Raw genomic sequence first — 22246 nt, forward strand, 5'->3', positions numbered from 1 at the left:
TTTTTTTACTCGAAGAAGCGAGTATAAAGGCACATACGTACATCTACCATTTTCTTCAACAATTTAGTATGTTTGTAAGCGTCATTCGAATGTGATTGAAAAATTGAAAAATCTTCTTTTTTTCAACTTTAACAGAAAGAAATTGAGGATTTTGTGAACGATGGATAGATGGAATGAAAAAACGGCTGTTGTCACCGGAGCATCGTCAGGTGAAAATAACAAAAAAAAAATCATAAAATCACACAATATTTATTGTTTTCGACATTTTCATAAATTCAGGAATTGGTGCTGCAATCGTATTGGATTTACTAAAGGCTGGAGTAAATGTGGTTGGTTTGGCAAGACGTAAAGAACGTATAGATGCACTTCGTGAAAAAATTCCAGCCAATTCGGCAAATGGTAAATTATATTAAAAAATAAATAAAGATTGATCTTTCTTTTTGATTCAATTCTTTTCTTTTGTGATTCTCCCCTTAGGTAAATTATATGCAATCAAATGCGATTTGACACAAGAATCTGACATAAAGAGTGCTTTCAATTGGATTGAGAGTAATTTGGGGGGCACTGACATTCTGGTGAATAATGCGGGCATCATTAAAACTATGAATCTATTAGATCCGAATAATACCGACAATTTACGTGAATCTATTGATACAAATGTTCTCGCTGTTGTGCTGGCCTCACGTGAGGCATTCCAGTCAATGAAAAAACGCCACATAAACGGACACATAATTCATATCAACAGCTGTGCTGGGCATAAAATCCCATATTTTGTTGGGATGTATCCATCATTCAATATTTATCCATCGACCAAATTTGCTGTCACTGCAATGACCGAAGTTATGCGACAAGAGCTTCAAAATTTTGGCACCAAAATCAAAGTGACTGTACGTTATTTTCATTATGGAAATGCACTAGAAGCTTCTAATAATTTTTTTAATTTGTTTATATTCAAACCCGTTTGGTTCGTGAATTATAGAGTATAAGTCCAGGAGCTGTAAAAACGGAAATTTTTAAGCCAGAGATTTTGGAATTGATACAAAACATTCCGTTTTTGGATCCGGAGGATGTATCGCAAGCCGTTATGTATGCACTTGCTACAAGAGAACATGTTCAAGTAAGTAGAGAGAGAGAGAGAAAGATAGAAAAAAGTAAAAACGCCAATTTTTAATTTTATATATTTTATTTTATTCACAGGTGCATGAGCTTATTATAAAGCCGATTGGTGAACATGCATAAAAAATGGAATCTAAATATCAGTTTTTTTTAGTTTAAAATCATATTACTCTATAATCAAAAATATATCACTCAATTAATTTTGTTTTTGCTTTTAGTTTGTTGCTGAATTTTTCAATAAAAAATCAAAGAAAAGATCGCTGACTTTTATGTTGTGTATTGAATGGTTTAAAATCTAAATTTGTAATTTCTTATCAGTAGAGTATACATATTACATACACGGTACATTAATGTTGTTTTAAATGCTGTTGCATCAATTCAGATGTTAGTGCTTTGGCGGCTGTGCACAACTTGCATCGAAAAGTTTTGGCATGACGCTGAGCATGATGAACATAATTTCTTTGATTATGAAATGCCAAACTACAATGTTTGCATTTAAACGCGAATACTTTGCCATTCTTCATCAAAATAACGGGTGGATCAACAATACAAATAAAAGATCTTTGTGCATTCTCTGGACGTGTACATACTCCATTCGGTTCTAGATGCTGAAGTTTCGCTATTTTACGTTCAAATCCTTCGTGGCACTTTCTACAAACATAATTGCATTGATGCACGCGACACATATGCGCCAGGTAATCGTTATATGTATCGTTGAACAACAAGCAAATGTTGCATCGATAGTCAGTGCATTGGCCGTTTGATGTGGGAACGAATGTAATGGCCTTGTTCGTTTGAGCATTTTGATTATTTACAACTTGCTCGAGTATCGTATCAACAGGTGGGCTTGGTTCTTTGTTTGATTTGGTTGCCGGTGGTTTTTCTTTTTCTACCAATAAATCTTCAACAAATTCATCGGTAACACATTCAAAAACTTGTTGTATTTTCAGCGATGAAGAAGTGCTTCCAGATGCATGTTCAATCATTTCATTGGTCGGTTTCAAACGAAACACTGAATTATCTTTGTTAGCCTCTTCTTTGTTGGCAACAACCAGATAGTCAAAATCTTTTTCAGTTGCATTGTTCTGAATTACATTATTCCAGAGTTTAACTGTTGGTGTTGGTGCTGGTGTTGGTGTTGGTGTTGAAGTCGATTTGTTGGTATAAGTAACCGGTTGTTGATTTTTTTCGTGACCATTGTTGACTTTTTGAACTGGTGCACGTCCTTGAACCGTTTTCTGAACGGGAACGACCTTTGGTGTACTTGTAGTCTTTGGTGTATTGGCAGTAATTGACTTACTAGTTTCTTTCAAACTATCAATCGATTTAAGTCGAATCGCTGGTATATTTGACGGTGTCGTAACAGATTTGGACTGGGTAGACGTTGAAGTGGATTGAGTAGACATTGGCAGAGACACCCGAACTGTTGGTTGAACATTCGATGCAGATGACATGTTACTAATACTTTCATTAGTTACCTTGTCATTCGGGCCATTATCATTTTGGTTGCCGTTTTGATTATCTTGAATTTCTGACCATTTTTTATCTATTGACGTGCAATTACGGAATCATTAGCCATATTAAATTAAACTAAAATGCATAGAATCTTAAAAAATACTCACTCTGGGCACATAATTTTTCTATCAAACGTTGTAGCTGTGGCGTTTCTGATCCAGTTGAATTTTGTAAAACATCGATAATTTTCCGTGGTTCCGTACAATTTGTCGAAAGTTTCGGCGTAATCTTTACATTTGAATCACTTTCGTCAAATTCGTAGATGTGAAACACTTCAAATTGGTTCCCATTTTTTGCATCGTCATCTAATTTTCGATTTTTGTGCACATACACTTCTGATAGCATCATTCGTTTTCTTGTTGCCTGTATAATACCAACATTTTTTGTTTGCTCAATGTTTTTGCCGGCAGCCGCTATTTCTGTGCGATTTTCTCCCATTGCTTACGATTGTTTTTTTTTTTTTTAATAGAAATTGTTAGAACATGACACGTAAATACAATTTAATCACTATTATAATTGTTTGATGACTTTTAACGCAGACAATTCGTGAAAGTTTTTATAATGGGAAAATTATTTTGACAACAATATGCTCCAAAGCTTCGCATAATATTGAGACATCTAGTTGTCACACTAGAAACTTAAATAAAATGGACGCCCATCTGTCATGTATTCAGGACGCCTTTTCTGTCAGTGTTAGCACACTTCACACAATATATACATTAAATATTGACCATTAACGGAATATATTTCCGAGGCTTCATAGTTTCATTTCTTAAAATAATTTTACTTTATATTTTTGAAAATTAAAGCTCTTTAATTAATAATCACAAATTTAGTTCAAATTGATTCTGTGCTACAGGTAACGTGTATGTAGTGGCGCTAGTGTCTACATGACTCTTGACACAATTTTTTTTTTAAACCCAAAATTGACCCAAATAATTTATTTCATACTTGAAATATTGAAAATAACATCTATTCAAGTCATATTTCCAAATCACCTATAAAGCGAGGTATACAGCTTCTCATTTTAACACTTAATGCTTCACAACATTAAAAAACATTTTTCTTAATATTTCAATATTTCATAAGCAAAAAGATGACCGGTGGACTTAAACATGTAACTTTCTATGTTCTATGTAATATTTGGGGATTCCGTTCGACCTTAACATTAAGCGCCATCTACTTTTATCTGTCGAAGATTTGAATTGATTCGAGAGAATGTTGCATATTCCATGAATTGAAGCTATATGTAGTTTTATGAAAAAAAAAAATATATATATATGTTCGAATCGATAGTAGCGCCTTTCATATGATTGATCCCATCCAATATGTAATGTTGCTATCTGTAGTTCGATGTTTATTTGCTAGTTTATTTGACACTATGAACTAAAGTAGCCAAAAAAAAGTGAAAGGTCTTAAATCTGTCCAAATATTTATTCTGCCCAGATCAGATTTTTCACTTTTCAAGATAGTTGGGACAAAACGTAGAATTTCTGCCGTTTTGGTGTGAAAAAAGTATAGTATTTCGCGTAGCGCGAATAAAACCGCGAATAATGCGATCCGCTCAATTACAATGAAACGAGTTATATTATTCGGATAGTACATAGTGTGAAGATGATAATTTCATGAAAATCTGCCATACATAGAAAAAAAGTAATTTGCACGGTGGCTCTTGGACTATGATATCCACCATACAAAATTTTCGATTTTTGGCTCAATGGGAGGTACCCCTAATTTGCATTGGAATTTCTCCAAGCATCTCGATACCATAAATTTTGGCCATTTTACTATGAACACATATATCAGTAGCGCCGCCACATCACTAGTGATGATTATAGCAATAATTCACAGTCAATAGATTCAGTGCATATATAGTACCACTGTAAAAAAAAATTCATTTAGTACAACTAATGGTTCTGAAGTGGCCCTGAAAGTGTGAATAGCTTCAGTCAAATGTCAAAATGAAACCATAACACAAATTATCGCTACTAACACCAACACATGCATGCACATTGTACAATGGTGTGTTTGTCAAATGTTCCATTTGTATATTTGTCGACTTCAAGTGGATTTATTGTTTTAGCAGTGAAAACTCAAAAACAAATCTATTTTTTCCAATGAAATTTTTCAAAATATTTGTGCTCTGTAGCAAAGCACATACGTTGCGTCATCTATTTGATAAATGTTGAATTCGTGAAATGTCACTGCGTGAAATGTCGCCGACTTGTGAATAAAGACCGAAGCGTAATCAATGAATGTTTTTAATCTGTAATTTGTGTGTTCACGCATAGATGACGTTGCATGGCGTGTGTTTTAAGCTTTGTATAAGTCTTAGTATCAAGTTTGTAGATAACAAATCGTTTAGAAATGATTGATGTAAGTTTGTTTCATATTGCCAATACTTTCGGATGAAGAAAACGAGTGTTCTTTAATTTCATTTTTGGAGAAATTGTCGAAAAAAACGACAAACGATTTTTTTTAAATAAATTTCAGTTACAAAAGTCGCTCATTTGTTTGAATGAATTCTATTGAGACTTTCCTTGGTGTTTAAAGGAGATAGTTTAGTAAATATGATGATGCAATATTTTAAATAGATGACATTATCGATAATGGCTCCAATTTTTTTCGACGTAGTTTTTTTTAATTGTAAACGGTAAAGCGAAAATTATCAGCAGGAACAGAATGAAAAAGAGTATTTAACAAAAATAAAATGGAACAAATAAAGAAATTTATTCGAACATTTTCATCATATTTTCAATAAACAATTTTCCCTAACACAAAGAAGGGATTTACGTCTTTGGCATGTCTCACAAACAAATGCAGAATGCGTAAATTTAAAATAAATAGTTTTGCGATCTAGTTGATGCAGAGTTATTTTGTGCGTTGTGGCTATTTTCATATCTCACAAATAAGAGTTTATGTTTACGCGTAAATCTATTCTGTCTCGTCAAACTGAGAAGAGAAAATGAAAACAAAACATTTACGATGATGATATCGAAACGTTGCTATTGGTTTGTTTTTCGGGCTCGACTCATTTTTCATGAGCTACTTTTAGTTCATTGTGTGTGAAAAATGTGTCATAGATGAGTTCTTCATTTAATAAGATTAAAAAAGAATTTGATTAGATTTGCCAAGCCTGAATCTTATATAATAAATAAACAACACGAACCGAATGACATGTTCATTCAGGTTTTGCTTTTGTTTTTTTATCAAAACAATTTTGCAATCAATTCATTACTATAGGAAACAACGACTTTTTCCATCATTTCGAAGATTTGAAGCTGCGTCATGCAAAAACAATATTTATAAATGATAGCAAATGATCATCGCAAACATTTTTACGTTAAGTCAAAGCGTCATCAAAAAATAGAAATGGTGTGATTTTACACATGCATAGTTCATCAAACTTACGCAGCATTGTTTTTCTCACGGTAAATTTATTGGTACACAAATATAAATAAATGCTGGCGTGTTTCGTTTTGTTTACGACTGGTTTAATCAGGCGGTGTGTGCACACTGCGCATTTTTGTAAGGATAATAAATATTTGAAAACAAAAATCGATTTCCGCCGGAACAAAAAGTAATCGTGCTCGTCATAACGGTTCAAGATAGTTTTAGAAAAGTCACGGGTTTTTGACGTTTCTATATAATCTATATCTATCTTTTATGTTTTTCCTACTTATGTGAATGGAAAGTTTTCAAAAATTTGATGGACGGATAGGAAACAAAACATTCAATCCTAACCTTCCTTAACAAATAATTCCTACATTTCGTTCACAATTTGTGAACAACAACATTAAACTTATCCACACATTTCAATAATATTTGATTTGATTAAAAAAAAATGTCTTACGAATGAAATACAACGTAAATTCCATCAAAGTACATTGCCCATGAATTGATTTGTTGATGGAAGTTTTGAAATTGTTAATAGAGACAATAGATTATGATTATCATCACATATTTTTTCAGACACAGTTTACTTAGTTTGTTACAAAAACTTTCTTCGTGATAATTCACTTGTTTTGGACAACTAAAATAGAATATCAACAGAGCATTTAATAACATTGATTCTCTAATACCTGAATAACAATATTTTCATCCTTTTTTGCTAGGAAACGAGCAAAAAATATGCTTTCGACTATTTTCTCGCAGTATCACAACAATATTGAGAATGATTCCAACAAGAATTTTGCCAATCCACAAAAAAAAAAAACACTATTTTTAATATAGCACTTGATTTATTTGGCAGCAACGCTCCACTATAGCATAACGATTGTAGTTAAGAAGAAAACGTGTTCATTCTACGTAAAGTGGATTTTGCTATCAGTTAAATAAACTATTTCGGTTGCTATCCCTAAATAAAATGTGATTTATGAACTAAAAAAAAATGATATTCAATGTCAAAATTGGCAGCGAATCAATCGGTATATCAATAACCGTGGTTCGTCCTCTTTTTTTCAATTTTTATATTTACTTTAATTTTTCCTTCCGTTAAACTTCGGTGCATTTAATACTGATAATATAAAAATCAGTCATTGAATATATCAATGAAAAGGGAAATATTTTATATGACATAGATTACATTAGATCAATAACAATCTGTGCTACAGCTGTTGTGTAGAAATCTCACGAAAAGCCATATCAAAGTCAAGGTTTGCTAATAATTTAATTGATATTTATTTTTTTATTGATAACATTTTGCATTAAAATGGGTTTTTCTACATGAAAAATAAACGATTCGAGATTCGGATTAAATTTCAAGCCTAGTAACATTTTGTGTTATTACGTCAGATAGTTTCTGGTATAAACAATTCTGTGCGCATGCTGCCTAAACTTAAAAAAACGAAGGGAATAAAAAATGACCACATTTTCGGTATAGTGTTATTTGTTATCACATTCAAGTCATGCTTGTGTATTAGCACGTATTAGCGCCAAAGAAAAGAGAAGTAAAAAGAAGAGCTTGTGTACGTCCGTACGTCGTATGAACGCTAGCACATGCGTGTCTTTGGCAAGGAAAAACAAACACATTTTTAAATCGCCTGATTATCGTTTGTTGTCCGTAAGGCGTAGACTCAAATATGTTTTTCTTGTTGAATCCTATTTTTTCTAAGTTGTTTGTCAATTCACATACCGTATGCTACGCATTAAATACACAGGGATGCGATGCTTTTAAATTAGTCTCATATGATCGCTTGTGGAGTGTACACATTTTAAAAATATTCAGACGAAAAACGTAAAATAAAGTTTGAAGTGACCGTTAAAATAAATAGTTATCTCATGTAACGTTGGAAAATTAATCAAATCGTTCGTTTTGAAAATCAATTTATAATTTTACGGACATTTAGCAACTTTAACTCTCTAAAAGTGAAAAAAAATTCCAATAAAAAGATAATAATAAAGAAAAAATTAATTAAAGCAATATACAAATTATATCTTCCAATTAAGACTTTTGAAAAACTGGTCAATTTTTTTAAAAAATAATTTTTAAATTATTAATTTTATTTAAAATAATATAAAGAAGTAAAAATGGTAATACGAAGTAAGGTAAGACATCGAATGTAGTCAAAAATTGTTTCTATACCAATATTCAGTTTGATTGATCTCCTTTGCGTATAAAACAAATGATTCAAATATTTTGAGCTCTACGTTAACGTGTTAAAAATAATTAAACGGCGAGATTCATGTGCGTTTATTGAAATTTTTCGAGTTCAATCACATGCTTACATTTTTTTTTTTGAAAAGAAACATTTCCATATCCGATTTCTGGTGCGATTTTAGTCTTATTCATTTCCTATAGAAAACTGTTTATATAAATATTCTTTTGCAAAATGAATACTTCTGCGTATCCTTGTTTCGGATTTGTATAAAAAGTCAACAATACCAATATCAATCCTCTGCCGAAGAATTTCAATAATTTCTATAGATAACGTACTATCTTCATTTTCATATATACATATCAATATTTTTTGTGATAACGACTACGTGATAATCAATGTCGTCATATCAACTTATCTCTGACGACAGTAATCCCTTTATTTTTTGTTCGAGTTATTTTTTTTAACATCGATGAAGAAAAAAAATATTTCGCGACAACAAAAAAGTCAAACTTGCCATTTGAGTTGAAAGTTTATTTTTGCTTAAAGTTTCGTACTAAGAACCTAAAAACTTGATTATTTTACGTATTTTAGCTGGGATAATAATAAATTTGGATTTTGCATCGTAAATCAAGTAAAAATGCGATGCATTTAGATGATTTTTTTTTATTTCTTCAATTCTCAAAAACTGGTCCATTTTTTGTATCACCTGGTCTAAACACATTCCACGACCATCTTACCGGTCGCTTTTATTTATACGTAAGCTGTAAATAAAAAAAATAACAAATTTTTTTTTCTTGATTTAACTCAGAAAACTATTTATTTCAATTGAATTTCATTGAGATAACAGCCATTATTCTATTATCGCATCTGTCCAACGAACCTTTTGCAAATTTGTTGACCTGAACAAAATCAACAGACGACACGTAGTAATAGAATGAACAAATAATTTTTTATTCGATACTTCAAGTAAACGTGCAAAAAAATGTTGTTTTGAATTTAATTAGATCATTTTTTTACTGCAGCTGATATTTCAATACTCTGTTCAACATTAGAGATTAGGATCATCGGATCTGCACGTGGAAGAGTTATTCATGGCTCAATCAATTAGATTCTTTAATTGGATACACGTGTACCCAAAAAAAAACCTTATCGCTCCAAATGATTTTTTGAATAGCCTTGATCTACGAAAAATTGGAACATTAATCCCAAATGTTAAATTGAATACAGATTTTTTTGCAACATATCAAGTTTTTTAATTTTCAAATGAATTTCCTTTAATTTTTCTTCAAAATAATAGCCACTCTGTCGCCATGTGCTTCGAAATCAACACAAATTCATGCATTTTTTACAAAGGCAAATTCGATTGTGTAGTTCACGTATTGCACAGCCACTTGAAAGCGCCATAGATTTTGATGAAAACATTAAAATGATTGACATTCCAGAAGTGGCCTATCAAACACAGTCTCACCCAATTGCACATGAACCCGACAATGGACACTTATTTTCCGAATCAGATTTGTACGTTCGATTGGCGGCCCCACATCAACTTCAACCAAAACCCGATGCCGATGCACTTGCATTTGGAAAAAACTTCACTGATCACATGTTGAAAATTTTCTGGCACAAGAGTTTGGGTGGCTGGCAAAAACCAGAAATTACACCAATGGTAAGTCGGTCATAATTTAAAAATATTTTCACAATAACCTCATTTAATTAATTTTATTTGTATTTTGTTTTTTTTTTTTTAAAGGAAAATCTCGTCATTCATCCTGCTGCAAAAGTATTGCATTATGCTGTTGAGGTTTGTAAAATTTTTAAATAAAAAAAAAATCTTCAAAGCCGGTCGATTACCATTAACTTAAAAAAAGTTCTCGATAATATTTGTTGATCATTTGAGTGAATTGGCCTCGAAAAAGTTGTTTTCTTTATTCAAATCAGTTATTTGTGACGAGTGCTGCAAAGTTTAACGCTTGATTAAATGCAATATACACTTTTTATGTTTTGATTTACGGATGCATTTGCAAATGATATTATTGTTTGTTGTTCTGAAGCGAAAAATGAATTTCATTCACTGTCAATAGGTTATCACATTTATTCGCCACAATCATAAAATAAGATCACTTCGTGTCGCACTTTACAACCGCAATATATACTATTTTGCTCAAGTATAATGTATAATATCGTCCGACGACAAATAAAAATGGGAAAATTATAAAAATTGGTGTTGGTGAAAAAAAGATGCACGTTTTTGCATTGTAGATTCTTGTGATTCTTGATTCATGATTTAAGAATCAGGAAGGATGGGATGTCATAATTATCACACTATCTAAAGAAATTAGTACAATTTTTCACCCAAAAAATTCCCTTCCATTGTTATCTACAAATTAAAATGAAAAAATGGGCATACGTCAACATAAAATGATGTAAATTAAAAATAGTATTGCAAGGCGTGGCCACTAATCGTGAACAACAAGAAAATGAGATGAATGTGTTTTTTCTGGATTTTTACTTTCATTGAAGATGATGCAAACAAAATAGATTAAAATGGGCTATCGCTGCGGAATATAAAACGTGTGATAGAATAGAAACGAACATGTTTTTATTCGATGATATTCTAAAATGAATGAGTTTCCACGAGTAAATCAATTTGTTTTGTTCTCAATCTCTAATCGCATACTTGATGATTTGATTTTTTACAGCTATTTGAAGGGATGAAAGCGTACCGCGGTGTTGATGGAAAAATTCGTATGTTCAGACCAAATATGAATATGAACCGTATGAATTTATCAGCAAAACGTTCGGGGCTACCTACATTCGATGGAGATGAATACATAAAATGCATGCAACGGCTTGTATCAATCGATCAAGAATGGGTTCCTCACACAGAAAAAGCATCACTATATCTACGGCCAACTCTTATTGGTATTGACGTAAGTATAAACACGGTGATAGTTTTTAAAAACGGCTACATTTTAATTTGAATATTCTTTGTGAATACAGCCCACACTTGGTGTTGCCTCGTCTGATTCAGCATTACTATATACAATTTTAAGTCCAGTTGGCGGTTATTTTGACAAAAAAGACACCGAAAAATCCGAGGCCGTTTCTTTACTGGCAGACCCGCAATATACACGGTAAGCTTATATCAAATCGAAAAGTTTTGAAATGAAGAAAACTTGTAAATAAATAAAAAAAACTTTTTTTATGATTGCAGGGCGTGGCCAGGAGGAGTTGGAGATCGAAAAATGGGTTCCAACTACGCACCGACAATTGTTCGTATTTTTTTTAAATGCAAAATTGTACTTTCCACAGCAATTTAAACTTTTATTTGTTTTCTACAGCACGTACAAAAAGAAGCAGCTTCAAAGGGATTACAACAGGTTTTATGGCTTTATGGACCTGATCATCAGCTAACAGAAGTTGGTACAATGAACATTTTCGTACTATTCGTTAATGAACAAGGAGGTTGGTATCTTTTTCGGTTTTAAATTGAAATTATTATGGCTAATTAACGTGATGTTTTCTTTCACAATATCAGAAAAAGAATTGAAAACGCCACCATTGAATGGGCTTATTTTGCCGGGGATTACTCGAGACTCAATACTACATTTGGCAAAACAATGGAATGATTGTAAAGTGACTGAAGGTACAATTACGATGCAAGACATCTGCAAACTGATTCAAGAGGAAAGAGTAAGTTTGATCACATGATTATCATACTGGTGCTTTACATATTTTCCAGCATCTAACATTGTTGTTTTTTATGTAGCTTTTGGAAATGTTTGGAGCTGGAACTGCCTGTACTGTCAGCCCGATTGAGCGGATTCAGTATTTGGGTACTGATCTGATGATACCAACAATGGAGCAAGAAAAACCGTTATTCGGTCGCATCAGGCAAACATTGACAGCCATTCAGTATGGAAAAATTGAACATCCGTGGGCTGTAGCCATCGATTAATCGATATTTGAATACTTATATGAAAAATTATGAATTATAAAATCGATTATGACATGCTATCGTCAATCATTTCGATACATTTTTGTTATTCCATTTCTCACCGCATATATCATGAGATTGTACAACTTGAAAGTGTTCACCTTTTTAAACTTTCATACAAAACAAAGCAGTCTTATGAGACCATTGACATATTTATTATGAATAATGTACAAAATTTTTATTAAAATTGACAATAAATGTAAGTCGACAGACGCTATTTTTGATAAAAAATTTAAATAATGAGTTTTTCTTTTATATTTAGTGCTATCAATCTGTTCACTTAATAAACTCATCTGTGGTGATCGCAAAAATAACAATATCCATAAAATATCCAACACGATGTTAGTAGCATGCAAATGTATGTTTTATCCTAGGGGGTAGGACATGATTAATCTGATTCACTGTGATTCAAAAGATTCAGATTGTTTTGATGACATTTGTTTGTCATACAAGAAATATTTATTGAACAATTAAAATTGTTTGTCTTCGAAAAAAGAAATCTTGATGATAACTAAAATATTTTTTTCATTTCATGATCACAGAGAAAATAGCTTTCGTCTTGTATTATTATCACTCAAGTTGATAATTATATGTACAATAATCAAAGACAATCGTTGACTTACTCACTCACTCACTCGCGCATTCATTCACTCACTCGCGCATTCATTCACTCAATAATTCTATATTCTCCCACACACTCATTGAGAGGTATAAGTATATTATCAAAGCAGCTTATGCATCATTTTTCTTTTCAAGCAATAATAACAAACAGAGAAGTAAGTTGGAGTTTTTTTAATTTAAATACTTGTTCACAATATGGCTAATTTAAATGCAATGGAATAATACCGTCTGGATCATATGTTGTATAGATCGGTTGATGTGTTGTTGATAACGTTGTTGGCATCGGTGGTGCGGTTGTCGATGGTGTTGCTGTTGTTGTTGTTGGCTCCACGCACATGAGTTTTGGTCATCATTTTTTATTATTTATTTAATTTTTCTCATTAACACACAGATTGAAGTGGCTCTTAATCCTGAAATAAAACACGCGGTTTGTAGCAATTATAAATTGATTTAACTGCATTCGTGTGATACATTGCTAACTAAATTTCCATTTTATATTTGGCCCAGTTATAAGCCTGTCGAATTACTTCCAAACTTGTGTTTTGAAAATTATATGGCAAAATTGGAATGTGCAATTGAGTCTTTGTCCAGAAATTTTAATGATATCTATGCTTGGAATGCGATCAAGCTTTATGGAAGAAATGCAGATAGAAAATTTGTTGGAGATGTTGTTGAATATTTAAATCGTTGTGGAAAATCTTATGGCGGCAAAGTAAAAATATTTCTGAAATCATTGAATAAACATCTAAACGATTTTTCTCGTCGACTTCCTTTTACACACTTCGAAGTAAGCTCTTTTGAACAAGAATTTGGTACTAATAACAATATAAACAACTTTCTTTACAATTCCAGGCAAGAAATTTATGCGAAGATCTATGTGTTATGCAAACGGTCCGTGGTATTGTTCTTCCAAATTTTAACCCTCTAATGCATTAATTTTTTTTCGACGTGAGAACTATTTTTCTATGGTTTCTTTGGTTTCAAATTCCTTAAAAAAATAATCGAAATTCAAAAAGTTGCATAGTTTAGTCAAAAAATGCTATTGACAAAATTGGAGAACAATCGAATCCATTGTTTAAACTGCTATAAAATTGCTATAAACGAAGAGAGAAATAATTTTTTTTGTCAAATTTCTGTTTTCGCGTACATCTGTGTTTATAATTAAACAACCGTGTTTTTTTCACTTGTCAAATGACCGGCAAATGAAAGCCTGAACCCTGCTGAAAATATTTTAATTCATAAATAGAATCATTTGTTTTTAATTATATATTTTAGACAATAATTTATACACCCTGCCTAAAGGCAGGGCTATGCACTAGAGGGTTAATTTATCTAAATATGCAAAACAATTTAGCACCACTGAAGCTGAACTTTCGAATGTCGTCAATGATCCAATTCTCTTGAATATTATATCAGAAATGTGTGAAAAAATGTTCAATGTCCAGATAAATTGTTCGTTTGAACGTTACAAAAATATTCCAGAGGAAACAGAACGTATTTTAGTAGAATTTCTTCTCCAAACTTCGATCGATGTTAAATCTTATCTAAAATGCAATGCTAAACGGGAAAGTGTAGTTTTACCAACTGGATATATTGAAAATCCATATAAGCATAGGGATGAAAGTGGAGGATCTACTGTATATGAAGTATTTAAATGTGAAACTTCGACATCGACAATTTAAAAAAAAGAGGAAAGAGTTTTTCATTACGTTTTTACTTTGATTCAAATTGATAACATAAATTGATTTTATAAGTAACATTTTTTTGGTTAAAACAATAAAAAATAAAACAAAATAAATTTATAGAAGATGTACTTTGATTGAAAGAGCAGAAATTCCATTCTTAATAAATCACATTAAAATTATGCTTAAAAATCATTAAAGTTTTTTTCTTCAATTCATTGAACTAAGACTGTGGCTCTTTTGACTTTGAATAATCAACTACATACTGCGCTGATATTACTATATAAATGAAAATTGCTTGGTGAAGCAAACTGCCGTATTAAACTATTTCAGACTGCAATGCGCGCGTTTTTTTTTTTATCCAATATTTACATTTTAAAAGCAAGCGAGCATTTGTGTTCCATCTAAACCAGTCTGTTTTGTGACCCAGGTTCAAGGTCACAAAAACCGGTTAGGATAAAACATACATTTGTATTATTGACATATACATCCCGTAATTTTCAGCGAATTTCAAAGACGAGAGTTCAAATTTAATTTAAGGTTTCAATAAGTATGTTGCATTCATTTATTTATTAACAATGTTACATTCGGTGAATTCCAATTTATATGGGTTTATATAAATAAGTAAACGATGCGATTTGATTTGTTGGAAAACATAGATCACTAAGGTTTTTTTTTTAAACTGATAAATTTAGATTTCATACTTTTTAAAGGATTGGTAAATATCTTTTTTCCCGCAATGGAACAAAAATTTTATTAAAAAATATATCTAAAAGTCCAAAAAATTTAATTACAGACAAACATATCGCATTTTTGAGAAAATTTTAAAATCAGTTTCTATCGTTTAAAATAAATTTTGAAGCGTTGTTAATTTTTTCAAATCGAAACCGTTTGAAAGAAGGAAACAAACAATGTAAATGTCTAAAGAGTGCGTTCCTCCATTGAAATTATAACACTTCCAATGAATCGCTCAAATGACATTTCCTATTTGACAATCTGAAAAAACGTCACTGTGTGTTACAAAAAATGAATTCGTCTACTAAAAACTCATATTTATCGCCGAAAAATACAAAAAATCCACCGCGATTTCCGTCAATATCGCAGCCAAAAATTGTCGGTTACTATAGTTTGAATGAAAGCCGTCAATATTTACCGGATGCTTCGAACTGCAAATATGTTTATAATAACTATCGGTCGGATCGTATTTACTACGATTTAAATGAAGGAATAGAGAATGTGATCCGAAAGCCTGAATCATGTTCTGAAGAGAAGATTACTCACCTTTTAGAGTTTATCTTAGGAAATAATAAAGTTTTGAATAAAGAAACATCAGAAAATGGTTGGAATTTATCGGCCAATTTTGTATGTTTTCGTGGATTGTTGCGATTGATAATGTGCACGCCATATGAACAAAGAGATTCATGGATAATTTTAGCAACAAAGTACAAAGGAACCATTTATTTATGTGCCCAAGAAACGGAAAAACAAGCTCAAGAAAAACGTAATCAAACTGAAGCAACAAAACGGATTTTTTCATATGGCTTCAAATTTGAACAATTTATTTTAACCGGTAAGTATTTTCAATGGACATTTTTTATATTGTGACTTCATATTTATGCTTATTTTAATTAAGATGATCCCCGTAAAAAACCCTCAACGAATGAGCCAGTTAATGAGGGTGAAGAATTTTGTTGTATGTTTTCAACCACGTTGAATGGACAAAAAATTCTATACGGCGCCGAAATGGACGGAATTGAAACTGAGCAACCTTGTGATTTGAACAAAGCAGATCTCAATCAATTTAAATTTGTTGAATTAAAAGTCAAACTACGCGAACAAAATCACAGACAAAAGCAAAATTACTTTCGATTCAAACTTCGAAATTGGTGGTGCCAATCATTTTTGGTTAATATTAATAAAATAATTGTTGGAACAAGAACGACCGATGGCATTGTCAACGAAGAGTCAACGGTTTATGTAAAAGATATTCCAAAACAGTGTCAGGTATGTAAATAAATATCAACATTATCAATGGACATTTTTGGCATTGTACACTGCCATTACTGAAAACTTTTATTTTATTTGACAATCTTTTTAAAGATGATCGTTGACATACAAAAATATTTTTTGGCATTTTTTCAGAAGTATTGGTCATCTTCTGTGTGTATGGAATTCTGTAATCAGTTTCTACAATATGTGTCAAAGGAAATGAGTGGAATTGATAATCCCTACGATGTATTTCGATTCGACTATGATCCTGCTAAATCGGAATACATTTTTATGCAAACATTCAAGAATCGCAGTGAATTTAGTTTCCTGCCTGACTGGTACATCAAAGAAGTAGAGTCACATGACGCATAATTTGGGCGTTAAATATACAACTGATATGGTTATCACAAATAAAATACGATATATTTAGTGCGTCATGAATTGTTGATCTTTTGTTACTCATTTAAAAAACTCCAGATTTACTTATATTTAAATGAATAAATAACAATGAGTCAATAAAAATGCCGTAAAACTGTTTGGTGTATTATTTACTCAATAAATTCAACGATAATACAATGGAAATAATCTTATGTCACAGACTGAATCACATTAAAAAAAATTATTCGAGATATTTGAATCGATAGGTGAAAGCTAAGCGTCCACATGTTCATTTTCATTTGATTTCAAATCTTCATAGCCTGCGATTGCAATAGGTGGATGATCAAATGAAATGAGCTTAAATTCGTCGGTGAATGATAAAATGTAAAAGCAGAACACTGTGGCAACTATCCATTCAGAAATTGTTGATGCAACGTGATATTTCCAGCCTCCATCTAACGAAACAAAATGCCAAATGCAAAAAAATAATAATGAATATATTCTCTATGCGTTTTTTAAAGTTATTTTTATACCTGATGGATACCACTTTCGGGGATCTTGGCCGTCGAACAAAATATGAGAAATAACACCAGTTACTGCAACAACGGTAAAAAAGATTGTACACAAAACCGCCAATCCAAGTCGTGCGTGCGCTAATCTCACTGATCCAATATACGGTGATATATTGTAGGTGAGATTTGCCTGTAGCCAGAAATAAGCGGTTCCAAGTCCAAAACAATTAAGAGCGCCGACATAATGCATGATACGGACATTTGTTTCTTGAAAATTAGCCACGATACTGCAACCGATGGCCGAGCCGATTCCAAGCCACAATGCAATCTGGTTCATTTTGGCCGTTGTTTCCATTAAACTGGGATGATGATAAATCAATTGTTGGATTTGTCTATACCGAATATAAACAACAATGCCCAATAACACACATCCCGTATTTATGAGTTGACCAAAAACGCAGCTCTCGGGTGAATACGTAGCGCTGTCACTGATGTAAGGAATATCGGGGACAACATGACCCTCTAATACAGATGCAATATATGTGCAAATAAATGTCGTTTGAAATAACAAAAAGACCGCAATGGGAAACAAAAACACTTTCGACATTTTGCGATTAAATGGTAGACCGATTTTTCTTTTATCTTTCTAATTCTATACAAATCTATTTTCAATTTCGTTTGATATATTCATTTATAACTAAAATTTGTTAGCACTTTGTTGAAATATTTAAGCACAGTTTTTGTGAACAATTTTATTATTTTGTAAAAATGTCAGATCAACATCAAATGAGAATAATTACTCAACAGAATAGAAATGTCAAAGTAAATAACTTTTAAACTGCCATACACAACTAAAACACAGTAATGAACATCATATTTGTTATTCGCCTATATTGTATAACACTTTTTTCCAATCAAATTGTCAAAACATTTTATTGGAAATTGCGCTATTTATGAATATAAATAAACATTGTCTTACAAAAAAAAATTGTGTACTGGGCAAATTTGACTTTTGAGCGGTAACTTATGAACATAAGAACGTAATGCTTATAAAAAAAGGAAAAAAAAAGTTTAGTTTGGCACGAAAAAACTGAATTTGACGTTTGTTTTGCGATACTCCATCATAAATCTGTGGAGGCAAACTTCATTTTTGAGCCGATTTATATGGAAAATCAATCATTTTTCATATTGAAAAATATCGATATTTCCATAAACAATTCCGGCGAAATTTTGTACTACACTCAAAGAGTTAGCAAGCGGGAAATTGAGATTGGAAAATATGCAATTCACTTTTGTTGAGCATTTCAAATATATTTTTCTCATACAAATGCATGATACATTGACATTTTAAATAATAAAATAAGACTTTGGTCTAGACTTGACAGTGTCGAAATTATAAGTCGTTAACAATGAGATAAATTGGTATAATTGCTTAAACAATGACGCATTGTAGCAAAATGGTTTAAAATTGTTTTAAACCTAACCAAATCGAATATTCAAACAGACTGACTGTCTCATTTTTTTACCACGGTGGATTTGCTTATCTGAGAGAACTTAGACTGAGAATATCGTAAATAATATTGAAAGAAATTATCGAATATTCTCGCACGTATAAAATCCGAAATAATAAAATGTGTTCCCATATTCAAAGCCCAAGAAGATAAAAATATGTAGATATGTGATAACAAAAATGAAATTTCATTTAATTGTGATAAAATAATTTGCGATTGCTCATCACTACCAAAAAGTGGAATCATTGCAATAACTTAAAATTCTCATTAATTATTGATAAATGTGAAAAAAGTAGATTTTTCATGAATTTATCTGGGAATTTACCAAAAAACCAAAAGAGCTGGAATTGAAGAATTGGTCGTGCATGTATTTTAGCGCAATACAAGAGTCAGTTAGTGAAACGTATATACAAAACTCTAAAATGTAAAAAATCCAAAAAACACTTTTTATGATATTTTTGTTTTCTTTTCCACCATGTGTGTGTGCATATAAATAAAGTTATTTTCTCTATTCCTGTAGAAAGAAACACATCTTTAGATATTTCCATTTTTAATTCAATATGATTTCTTTTTGATTAACATCATTGATCATTTTCTTCATATTTTTCCTTAAAAACTGAAACTGATTCCAATATATATATATATATATATATATATGATAAACAAGCACATATCGGAAAAAACCAAAACTTTGCGATTAAATGTTTAATTTCCAGTGTTTTTGTTCATCATAAAATGTAACTTATAAGCTTAACGATGGAAAAAGTATTTACCAGTGTATCGACGCTTGAAAATCGAACAAAATTTAATACAAAATGAGAAAAAAATGACATTTGATAAAAAATCCATTCAATTTTTCAAAAAGTCACGAACTTGGAAAAACTCAGATGGCGAAATCATTCCGACGCCGACCGTTCTCCGAGTATCTTGGGTTCGATCGGTCGGCATCGGAGCTCGTTCAGAGTTGCGAACACTGGTATTTACAAAAGAAATGTCAAAATTATGGTGTAGATCATACATCAGCATGGGTGGAAAGTTAAGTGGTTCCCATCGACTAAAAATTGAAGAGTAAAAAGAGTCCTCTCTTCAGTGATCGGAGGCTTCTCAAATCTCGATTTTTCACTACATACACTATATTTAAATAAAACCTCAGGAGATGTCTCATATTCATTCTCGGAAAATCATATAATTACATAGTGTTTCATGATAATAACAACCAGTCAAAATTCCAACCTAAAAAGATTCGCGATGAATTGAAACATCGATATCACTTGAATCGTTAAAAATAACAGCTGTTATCATAATTCAAAACAACGTCATAGAAATGTTGTATTATTAGCAATACCATGTGAAATAATTTTTGTTCAAATATGATTCATTGAATTGTGAAGATACTTGAAGCGATTTAATCTTTTTTAACGGTGATTTTTTTTCAAGAGTATTTAAGTATATAATACAGCTTTCTGAGACAGTGCTGCTTTTGAAAAACAGTCATTTACAGCAGCTTTTGCACGCGTATGCAGAATTGTATTACTAGATTTTCTTGGAACGTGGACTTTACTCTTTATCATTCAGAACCCACGAACCGTTGCGTTTCTGCATGCGCATCCAAAAGCTGTTATCAAAGCAACGCTGTTTCGGAATGAAAAGTTATGGGTCTAATTCACAAATGATATGATTTATAGATAAACTCTTATCGGAAGCATTTTTACAACGGATATTGATATGAACAAATATAAGTTGTGCGACATTGCTTTTCATTAAACCAGTCGATTGTTTTACGTTGTTCATCACTGATAGCAGGAGTCTTACAGTAAGAAAGTATCTTAGACATTGTTTTGAACACACTTTTTCAAATTCAAATGTTCATTATTGTATTTGTAATACTACTCAGTGGGCTAAATGTTTCAAAGTAGTGTAAAATCATGAAAAATATCGGCATATTCATCTAATTTGTTGTATTCATGCAAAATTTGAATAGTTCAACGAATCTTCCCAATATTTTCAGTGTACATTTCGGTGTATTGAATATTAGTGTAAAAGAAAGCTTATTCCGTGAATTTAATACACTATTAAATTTTAAGTGTAAAAATGGAAATATACACCAAATGTAAGGAATAAAGTGCGCCAGTGTAAATAAACCACTTAAAAAGTCATTATTTATTTTTGATGAATAATATTCTTTGGAAGTCTGAAAAAAGACAATATTTAAATCGCAGCTGTATTTTCAGTAAATTTTGTCGTGTGAAGTATGAAAGACATGATTGAAATATTTCTTTTTTTCCAACGTTTTCATGTTCTAAACAGAAAAATAAAAAAATTTCGATGTAAAATCAGACATTATATTGCGATATTTTCTGCCAGCTTAAAATAAAAAATTAAAATTTTGAAATTTTCTTAAAAAAAATATTTTTAATAAATCGGCATAATTGACGCTTTTGTTTTAGTTTTTTGAGAATTTTTTTATCCTAAAAACAAAATATTGAAACTACTATACTTTTAACAACTTCTATTCAATTACAAAAATTTTACGCCCCTCGTGAAAAAAGTATTCGTGAATGGCTCTTTATTTTCCATTAAACAGAACTATTCAGAGAAGTAATTTATAGAAAATATTATTATATATTTTATTGTGGAAAATGCAAGCGTGGAAAAGCTATGAAAAATCTATTAGACAGAAAATGAAACAAGTAATGCTGTCGGCGTTTATTAGTCACTCGCAATCAATTTTTTGAACTTTATGATCGTAATTTACTTCGCACCGAATGTCTAAATGTTCTTAATGAGTCATAAGTTAAGAACAATTGTTAATTTTGTTTCGTGTGATAAGAATTTTTATCTTAAAGAATATAAGGTGCGAGTGATTTTTTTTTAACTGTTGAATGACGTACACCTCTACTATAGATTATATATGAATCATTGCGGCGAACAAATAGCTCCTTGTTTTCCCTCTTATTTAAGTTTCTATACAGATGGTTTATTTATTCTAAACAAATTAAGTTACAAAAAGTTACTTTGATTCTTTGCATGCACAGTCTTAATTTTATTAATTTTTTTGTTGAACTAATAGGAATTTTCCAAAATGGCGATAAATGGGCTACTAAAAGCGCAAAACATTAATCAAAATAAAACCACAAATTTGGAAAAAATACGACTGTTGATATGGAAAAACTTTTTAATTCAACTTCGCCACCCAGTCAGAACTCTTTTTGAAATTCTATTGTTTGGGTTTGCTTGGGGATATATTTATTCCATAGAACCAAAGTATATGATGCTGTTGATGGGATTTTTCATAGTTATTAGTTTTATGTTTCCTGTCGGGAAT

General features: G+C 31.3%; 5 protein-coding genes and 1 long non-coding RNA gene across 7 annotated transcripts; 4 read left to right on the plus strand and 2 right to left on the minus strand.

Annotated features, from left to right (window-relative positions):
- The first annotated feature begins 48 nt into the window (after window positions 1–48).
- Window positions 49–1311, plus strand: LOC116344340 (farnesol dehydrogenase). 2 transcript variants are annotated; one of them, XM_031772830.1, is made up of 6 exons: window positions 49–66; window positions 136–209; window positions 280–399; window positions 478–887; window positions 980–1117; window positions 1198–1311. In XM_031772830.1, exons 2-6 carry the CDS (start codon window positions 161–163, stop codon window positions 1237–1239), a joined length of 759 nt encoding a protein of 252 aa, XP_031628690.1. In that variant the 5' UTR covers window positions 49–66; window positions 136–160; the 3' UTR covers window positions 1240–1311. The 2 variants fall into 2 exon arrangements, with proteins under 2 accessions (XP_031628690.1, XP_031628689.1); XM_031772829.1 differs by lacking the exon at window positions 49–66 and having other exon boundaries at window positions 77–209.
- LOC116344339 lies at window positions 1289–3209 on the minus strand. The gene is made up of 2 exons (XM_031772828.1): window positions 2739–3209; window positions 1289–2662 (listed from the first exon to the last, which is right to left on the minus strand). The coding sequence occupies exons 1-2, from the start codon at window positions 3067–3069 to the stop codon at window positions 1464–1466; spliced, it is 1530 nt and encodes a 509-aa protein (XP_031628688.1). The 5' UTR covers window positions 3070–3209; the 3' UTR covers window positions 1289–1463.
- A 4618-nt stretch (window positions 3210–7827) lies between these two features.
- Window positions 7828–12465, plus strand: LOC116344178 (branched-chain-amino-acid aminotransferase, cytosolic). Its single transcript, XM_031772613.1, has 9 exons — window positions 7828–8178; window positions 9529–9897; window positions 9982–10032; window positions 10931–11161; window positions 11232–11365; window positions 11446–11503; window positions 11573–11696; window positions 11770–11924; window positions 12001–12465. Exons 1-9 carry the CDS (start codon window positions 8161–8163, stop codon window positions 12187–12189), a joined length of 1329 nt encoding a protein of 442 aa, XP_031628473.1. The 5' UTR covers window positions 7828–8160; the 3' UTR covers window positions 12190–12465.
- A 691-nt stretch (window positions 12466–13156) lies between these two features.
- LOC116344484 lies at window positions 13157–13748 on the plus strand. The gene is made up of 3 exons (XR_004201414.1): window positions 13157–13276; window positions 13357–13636; window positions 13702–13748. It is a non-coding gene; the product is annotated as an uncharacterized LOC116344484 (long non-coding RNA).
- A 1788-nt stretch (window positions 13749–15536) lies between these two features.
- LOC116343857 (decapping nuclease DXO homolog) lies at window positions 15537–17048 on the plus strand. Its single transcript, XM_031772137.1, has 3 exons — window positions 15537–16101; window positions 16165–16535; window positions 16674–17048. The coding sequence occupies exons 1-3, from the start codon at window positions 15558–15560 to the stop codon at window positions 16890–16892; spliced, it is 1134 nt and encodes a 377-aa protein (XP_031627997.1). The 5' UTR covers window positions 15537–15557; the 3' UTR covers window positions 16893–17048.
- A 3-nt stretch (window positions 17049–17051) lies between these two features.
- LOC116343858 (DNA damage-regulated autophagy modulator protein 1) lies at window positions 17052–18142 on the minus strand. Its single transcript, XM_031772138.1, has 2 exons — window positions 17432–18142; window positions 17052–17353 (listed from the first exon to the last, which is right to left on the minus strand). Exons 1-2 carry the CDS (start codon window positions 18015–18017, stop codon window positions 17172–17174), a joined length of 768 nt encoding a protein of 255 aa, XP_031627998.1. The 5' UTR covers window positions 18018–18142; the 3' UTR covers window positions 17052–17171.
- Window positions 18143–22246: the final 4104 nt, after the last annotated feature.

Source organism: Contarinia nasturtii, unplaced genomic scaffold (assembly GCF_009176525.2).
Source record: "Contarinia nasturtii isolate CC-2019 unplaced genomic scaffold, AAFC_CNas_1.1 Cnas_scaffold_1037, whole genome shotgun sequence".
NCBI lineage: Eukaryota > Metazoa > Arthropoda > Insecta > Diptera > Cecidomyiidae > Contarinia > Contarinia nasturtii.